At 40.4% G+C, this 8308-nt stretch overlaps 1 protein-coding gene across 1 annotated transcript; it reads left to right on the top strand.

Moving 5' to 3' along the window:
• Positions 1–2435: 2435 nt before the first annotated feature.
• LOC101475080 (bile salt-activated lipase) lies at positions 2436–8086 on the top strand. The gene is made up of 11 exons (XM_004538437.5): positions 2436–2543; positions 2670–2817; positions 3045–3164; positions 5332–5529; positions 5640–5770; positions 6155–6262; positions 6380–6494; positions 6693–6879; positions 7003–7206; positions 7479–7688; positions 7812–8086. Exons 1-11 carry the CDS (start codon positions 2478–2480, stop codon positions 7993–7995), a joined length of 1671 nt encoding a protein of 556 aa, XP_004538494.3. The 5' UTR covers positions 2436–2477; the 3' UTR covers positions 7996–8086.
• Positions 8087–8308: the final 222 nt, after the last annotated feature.

The raw sequence follows: 8308 nt of genomic DNA, 5'->3' as shown, positions 1-8308 counted from the left end.
TATGGTTGTCTTAGTTTTATTTGATCAACTATCAGGGGTTTCTATAATGTTTTCATCATATCTATTTTAATTCTTTCTTTTTGATTATATTATCCCTCTGTTCAGCACTTTGGCAGACACTTGATGTGCTTTAAATGTGCTAAATAAAGATGACTTTTGAATTTGCACCTGAAGCTGTAAATATGTGGAGACAAAAGGGCTAGCAAGCTAATGATAGCTTCATACCTTGCAAAGTTAGTTTAAGCACCCTTAGCTCAAAGGCCAGTTCAATTCAATTCAATTCATGTTGTTAATACAACAATATACACAGTATACAGCGAATCGAAATGCCATTTCACCCAAAGCCGCCCATGGTGCATTTATAAGAATATCAAAATATATCTGCAACAGATATAAAACTAGAAATTACAAATAATAATAACTCACAAAATTTAAATAAAATGAAAAAGATAAAAAGGCCCTAATACTAACTATATCTATGTAAGATAAACAAGGACAGGACAAGAGACAATACAGCTCAGAGTGCTTTAACACTGGGTTAAATTTTCTACGGTTCCTCATATTTTTCTCTTCTTAAAAAGTGAAATGGTTCCTTTTTTTCTGTGTTTAGTGATTTTGTGGTCCCAGATACCGATCATGTCACCTCCCAATGCCCACATTCATAATGGGTATCTCACTCAGCAAATTTGGCCACCTCATCCTTAAAAGATAATTCACCTGTTATTATGTCACGAAGGGAGACAGCGATTTGACTTGTGTAAGAAATGTGTCAGCTAGTAGGATTTTATTTTCTCCTCCAGCGCCGGCAATATTAGCATCGAATGCATGATGCACATCTCTTATTCTAGCACATCCCAAAGGTGCTCAACTGGATTTAGGTTTTGTTTTTGTGGAGGCCATTTAAGCACATTGGACTCAATTGGAAACCAATTTGAGATGACCTGGGCTTGTAGTCTTTGGCCTGTAGAATACCCGACCAGAAACACACATTAAAAGAGTTGAATATTACATTTGAAAAAACATCAGGATACGTTATGTATATTAGTCTCATTGTGCTTTATCTCTTTAGCTGGTGCAGACCGAGGGCTTCAGCCTTCCCACAGTGGGCTCTGAAGAAGGAGCATGTGCTGTCCACTGTGGACATGTGCAGACATGTTGATCTAAAAGTATCAGTATCAGTGATAGTTCATTAAAAATTAGCATAGCAGAGACAAATATGGTTGTCTTAGTTTTATTTGATCTATTTGAATTTACACCTGAAGCTCTAAATATATATATGTGGAGATGCCAGGGCTAGCAAGCTAATGATAGCTTCATACCTAACAAACCTAAAAGTCAACTCCTCTGATGTTTGACATCAACAAGGCCTTTTTCACCCAGAGAACTGCTGCTCACTGGTCATTTTCTCATTTTCAGACCATGCCTTTGAACCCTAGAGATGATTGTGAGGGAAACTCCCAGTAGATCAGCAGTTTCTGAAATAGGATAGCATCAACAACCAAGTCATATTCAAAGTCACTTAAATTGCTTTTCTTTGCCATTTGGGGGTCAGCAGGTCATCTGGACCATGCTTACATTCCTAAACGCAATAGTTGCTGTCATGTGATTGGCTGACTAGATATGTGGCAGGTGAGTGTCATGTACATGCAGACACTGTTGCTGTATATGCATGGACCCCATAGGTGTATAGATTATGTCACAGATAAAATCAGTAGCCGTGGAAAAGCACATAAGAGATAACGCTGACTCAGCAAATTTGCACTTTATAGTAGAAATAGTTATTAATTGTAGGCTACAATAAAGGTATTTACAGTTTAGTTTTGAAGCATTCAAAACATAATGGTTAACTTTTCAGATTGGCTAGAGGAGTGTGACTCTGTGCACAGTCTGACAGCTGTGTAAACTCAATAGAGGATGGTTTCCTGATAAATAGTGGGGGGAAACTCACAAGTCACACGTGAAAGATTAATCACTTGCATGTCTTACGAAGGCTCTGGTCAGGACTGTAACACAATCTCTGTCTGTTTTGTTTGTGTGTTTTTTTGAACCAGCTCTCTATTTTTGAAGTAATTCATTAAATTAAAAAACGAGATGCCAAACATACTACTAGTAGCCTTCTTTGCATGTCCAGAATCAGACTGTCATTATTTGTCTGCGTGAAATATTTCAAAATACATCCTGACCTGTGGTCATTCTTACACATTAGGCAACTTACATGAACATTTGGCTAAATTTGTCTCTCTGCTCACTGAGTCTAAAACAACTTATTTTCCTTCTCGAAAATATGGAAATTAATGATATAATGATATGATACACGGGAAGTATTTGGGAAGGTGTAATGTACACAAGGTGGTTAAATATTATGTAACTGTGAGAAAAGCAGGCCCACGAACTTCACACAGGTCAGATGTTGTCCAGGGGAGGAGTCCGCTTTATAAAAGTCAGGGTGACAATCGGTGCCATTCTGCCAGTTACTCATGATGCTGACGCTGGGGATTTTGATTGCTGTTGCTTTGTTTCTAGAGACGGCCTCTGCGGCCTCTGTAAGTGTTACACAAAATGTGTATTTTTCATGTTTACAGGATTTTTTGTCATCTTGTTGTGCAAAGACTATTTAGCTACAAACGTATCAACATTTTTTTTTATCTCATTGTGCTTTATCTCTTTAGCTTGGTGTGGTGCAGACCGAGGGAGGGAAGGTTGAGGGAAAATCGAAGAGTCTGGGATCAGGCCGATCCATGGATATCTTCTTGGGGATTCCCTTTGCTGATGCTCCTGGAACATTTGAGAAACCAAGGCCTCACCGTGGTTGGGATGGTAGGTAGACTGATTAAGTTTCTCATCAGTCTTTAGCTGTTATCTCTGAAACTCTCAGCAGCCTTTTCTGCATGTCTCCGGTTAACTTTAATCAGTCAATAGAAAATTACTTCTACTACTTGCAAAGGTAGGCAAGCTAAGACCTGCGCTGTGTGAAGTAACATACACATGTATCCTGATAATTTTTCAAATGTAATATTTAACTCTTTTAATGTGTTTCTGGTCAGGTATTCTACAGGCCACAGACTACAAGCCCAGATGCCTTCAGTTGAACCTTGTGATGACTGACACCATCGGCAGTACAGACTGCCTGTACCTTAACATCTGGGTTCCTCATGGCAGCTCAGGTAAAAACAGAAATGCACAAAAGTTTATTTTAGTGCTGGGCAATGATGAAATTTTTTAAATTGTGATCGCATGAATTGCATGATTCTCTGCGAGAACACGCAGGAAAAGGCCGCAGGTCGGACTCAAACCCAGGCCCACTGCTCTCCAGCCATACACCTGCTCACCCACTGAGCTAAACCGGCACCCATAGCACTGCTATATGAGAAGTGCACATCTCATATAGCGGATGTGCTATATGAGTTAGCAACGTTGCTATCAGTTAGCAACGCCTTTAAAGAAATAAGGTGCTTTTTAACGGCACTATTTCCTTAACACAGTAGCAGTTAAAACACTTCTTGTCGATCTCAACATAAACATGAATCTAATCAGATCCAACAAAGAATCACGAGCATAACTTTATAACAGGCACCTTTTGATCAACAGCAAGTTAACATTTATAAATATGTTGATTTTTTTCAGGTACCACCAGAAACATTTTCTGTTGTCAGGGAGATGTTCAAGATCATTTACTGTCAAAGGACTTTTATTCTGTGAAGTCTGTTTATTCTTGATTTCTGGTGGAGAATGAGAATCCCCCCCCCGCCCCAAAACCCACCTTCACTAATCTAGATTGAGTTGACAAAATTTACTGCATTTATCTATTCCTCTAAATTGAAATTTTCTTACTCTTTGCCACTCTCTTCTGTTTTCGCTGCAGTCAGAGCATGCAAACGCAGCTCCCACTGTTCATCAATATAATGTACTGCAACTCTCAGGTAATTATGGTTACCTAGTGACATCCACTAGATTCCAGAGGGAGCAACAGCTAGTGCACATAATGACACAGTTGCTTTCATAGTGCTCTCCTTTTTGTACAGCTTGTGAATTCTGTTGTGTCTTGAGGGAGGCTCATCAGACCGACATCTTCCACGATAATAATTGACTTGCAGTTTGTAGCTAGCCACTTTGTTATGGCGATTGTTAGCTTCTCCCGTTTTGTTTAACTATACTTCTCCTACAAGCTGCATCCAATGTAGTCTGTCGATCCTCCTGCCACTGTTTGTTTGAGTGGGTGTTTTGCTGGCATCAATAGCGTGTAATGCATTTAAGTGATACTTCAGACTTGAAGTGCAGTGGTCCCTCGTTTATCGTGCAAGTTACGCTCTAAAAATAACCAGCGATAGGTGAAATCCATGAAGTAGTCAGCTTTATTTTTTACAGTTATTATAGATGTGTTAAGGCTGTAAAACCCCTCACTACACGCTTTAGACACTTTTCTCAGACAGACATGAACATTTTCACACTTTTCTCTCTTGTTTAAACACTCTCAAAGTTCAAACCTTCGTAGAAAAATAAATCCAGTATTATAGAATGAAACCAAAGATCAAACCCTGTTTAATGCGCCTTATAATCTGGTGTGCCTTATGGTCCAAAAAATACAGTAACTTATACCTTCCTTCAGCATATCCAGAAGTCCAACTTTTTGTGCGGTGGTTAGCATCTTCCTCTGCCTTTTGGGTGCTACCACAGGTGCCTTTGAAAAAGGTTTCGTTGACACTGTTGTGTTTGTTGGGGAGATAACTTACAAACATACAGTACAGCACGTAAGAGTCATAGTGCTAGCGATCAAAGATTTATGTTAATTTGACAAGCTGAACACATTCTGTACTGTACAGGAGACACGGCATGAGATTGATTGACAATGGTCTACAGTCAATGAGAACGCAGAATACAATGTGCAGGGGGAAAAAAGGATGCAAAATTGCACACACACAAAAAAAAATCTGTGAAACAGCGAGGCTGCAAAAGGTGAACCGCGTTATAGCGAGAGACCACTGTACTCCGATGATAAGAAAACTCAACTTTGCAGCTCTTACAAATAACTTTAGTTCTATCAACTCTGCCCTGCAGTACTATCAAGCCCACCATAAATGATCTCATTGGTTGAGATGCATAATGTCACCCATTTCAAGCCTGCACAGATCAACATCCCATCCCTCCTGTGACCCGTGGCTTTTTATGTTCTGAGGCAGTTAGCATGGACCTTCAAAATAAAATAATTGTCGTTATTAATCAATGAATGCGTTGATGTGATAATAACGCATTAACTTGCGCAGCCCTAGGTTATTTGTTTATTTTTTAATGTAAATTAGACAAAGACTAAATTTCACTAACTTTGTCCTCTAGTATCTGCCGGTCTCCCTGTCATGGTTTGGATCTATGGAGGAGGCTTCCTGGTTGGAGGCTCCATGGGTGCGAACTTCCTGGATAATTACCTGTACAGCGGACAGGAGATTGCAGACAGAGGGAATGTTATTGTAGTGACGGTGGGGTACCGTGTGGGAACACTGGGCTTCCTGAGCAGTGGAGACTCTGGCTTGCCTGGTAAGTTACACACACTTTACAGAGCCTGGTACATGCTAGGTTGCCATTTAAAAAATACTTCCATTAAAGCAGTGATTCTTCTCATGAGCTGAAATATATTTGATCCTCAGGAAACTACGGTTTGTGGGATCAGCAGGCTGCCATTGCTTGGGTACACAGAAACATCCGCTCATTTGGAGGCGACCCTGGCAACATCACCATCTTTGGGGAATCTGCAGGTGGAGCTAGTGTTAGCTTCCAGGTGAAAATACATTTCCACAGATATGTATATATACACACATATATCAAAATCCTTGGTTGTTCGAACCAGTGACCATATTTGGACAAGATTATAGAGTTTTGAGCTATAAACTCACACTGGCAACTTAGTTTGCAAGGAACTGAAGAAGCGAATTCCTGCACAAACTGTTTGCTAAAATAAAAACACTGTAAGCAGTACAGCAACATCACAGTCAACAGATCAAATTTAGTAATTTATGTTGAGGTGACACTTACAGCAGACCTAGACCTGGTTCTCACCCATCTGCTACAGTGGTTACAATTGTTGGCTTGCTATTTGCACTGGAAACCATAAAGTTGTTGCACAAGATCAGACTAAGTATTCTTCCTAACCTTCCACCCACAGACTCTCACTCCCCACAATAAAGGCATCATCAGGAGAGCCATCTCCCAGAGTGGAGTGGCACTTTGCCCCTGGGGAATCAACAAGAACCCTCGCAAGTTCGCTGAGGAGGTACATAGCAGCTTCTCTGGATATAATCACTCTTTCGGAACAAATAATAGGAATACAAAATCTGTGTAAACAGCTTTAACAATAGCACATAATTATTAATTTACACCCACTCTGCAGGTTGCTCAGAAGGTCAAGTGCCCAACTGATAACAGAATGGCTGCCTGTTTGAAGATGGCTGATCCTGGAGCCCTAACACTGGCAGGCACTATCAGTTTGTCCGGTTCACCCGATAGTAAGGATTACATTCCACACAGCCTACTTTACATTCTCATTTTAGACACGATGAAAGCTTTTCTGACAAGATTGCTCACAAAGTTCAATGGGATACAAGCAAATCCAACAGTTTAAACTATATGCTGGCTAACACAGTATATATAAAACAAAGTTTGTTCTGCATATAGTACATGTTCTAATTGTCTGCATTTCTCAGACCCCATTGTCTTCAACCTGATCCTGTCTCCTGTGATTGATGGGGACTTCTTGCCAGAAGATCCTTCCCACTTGTTCCACAATGCAGCTGAAATTGATTACATTGCTGGAGTCAATGACATGGACGGGCATATTTTCACTGCTTTAGATGTTCCGTCAATCAACTCAGATCTAATTAGCACCCCTATGTGAGTTTGAGCCATTTGATCAGTTGAAACAATAACAATGCCAACATGGATGTAACACTATATCAAACCTTAGGTGACAGTAAGGTGTTTTATCAGACCTTAATCCTCACTTTCGGATTTCAGTGACGATGTGAGGAGGCTCTTGGGAGCGTACACAAAGGAGAAGGGCACGGTTGGTCTGAACAATGCCTACTCCACCTATACTTCAAACTGGGGAAGCAATCCCAGCCAGGAGACCATCAAGAAAACCATTGTGGGAGTAGGAACGGACTACATCTTCCTGGTTCCTACACAGGCTGCCCTTTATCTACATGCTGACCATGCCACGTGAGAATATTATCTTGCAATACAGATGTCACAGTTTAATGAGATAATAGTGGTCTCAGTAAAATTTCATTCATATAAAGTAAATCCGTTGGGCATCTTTCTTTGCCTTTAGACAACAATTCTGAGGGCAAAAGAGCCAAACGGGACAGGCCAAAAAAAAAAAAAAAAAAAAAAAAAAAATTTCATTCATATAAATAATTACAGAAATGAAAGTCAAATAGTTTTTGTCAGTTGTGTAGTTATTGTCACATCAATGTTTTTTCTCATTAAAGAACTGGGCGCACCTACTCCTACCTCTTCTCTGAGCCCAACCGTATGGGTGGTCTTATCACACCCTACCCAAGCTGGATGGGAGCTGACCACGCTGACGACCTGCAGTACGTGTTTGGAAAGCCCTTTACCACACCACTTGGATACTGGCCAAGCCATCGCCATGTCTCCGGCGCCATGATCTCCTACTGGACCAACTTTGCCAAAACTGGGTATAATTCTGCAGACACAAACGATTGTCAGAGTATCACAGAAACCAAACAACTAAACCAAGTATTGAAATATAAATTAAGCTGCTGTATTTATGTTTTACTTTTTTCTTTTTATGTCCACAGAGATCCCAACAACGGAGGCTCAAGCGTGCCTGTTAACTGGCCAACGTTCACCAGAAGTGCACCAAAGTTCCTGGAGATCCATTCTGATATGAACAACAACTACGTGCAACAGAAAATGAGGATGCCTTACGTGAATTTCTGGACCAGGATCCTGCCCAGCCTTCCCACAGTTGTTTCAGAATAAGCATCATGTGCTGTCACCTGTGGATATGTGTAGACAAGTATTGCATCACTAGCTCATAAAAAAATAAATGGATAGCAGACAAAAATACTAATCTGTTGGGTTTATATGATCATGTGTTTGGATTTACAATATGACCAGGGGTGCACATAAGTGGTCCGCAGGTGTGCATTTTCTGTCAAAATAAAAGACGCGCACCAGATAAGAAGTTGCAACACGCGTTTGCGTACATAAGATTTTCTGGAGGAGGACAAACATTTGTTTAGAACTCTTAAAGATGTCCAAGAAGCAAGCTCCTTTACGTAATTACTTTGGT

Source organism: Maylandia zebra, linkage group LG7 (genome assembly GCF_041146795.1).
Source record: "Maylandia zebra isolate NMK-2024a linkage group LG7, Mzebra_GT3a, whole genome shotgun sequence".
Lineage (NCBI taxonomy): Eukaryota > Metazoa > Chordata > Actinopteri > Cichliformes > Cichlidae > Maylandia > Maylandia zebra.
This window is presented reverse-complemented; position numbering and strand designations above follow the sequence as displayed.

Excerpts from the sequence above, each read along its gene's own strand:
- LOC101475080 (XM_004538437.5), top strand. The coding sequence starts at position 2,478 with ATGATGCTGACGCTGGGGATTTTGATTGCTGTTGCTTTGTTTCTAGAG. Across the intron at positions 5,771-6,154 it reads GAGCTAGTGTTAGCTTCCAG|ACTCTCACTCCCCACAATAA; the intron begins GTGAAAATACAT and ends TTCCACCCACAG. Across the intron at positions 6,495-6,692 it reads TTTGTCCGGTTCACCCGATA|ACCCCATTGTCTTCAACCTG; the intron begins GTAAGGATTACA and ends TGCATTTCTCAG.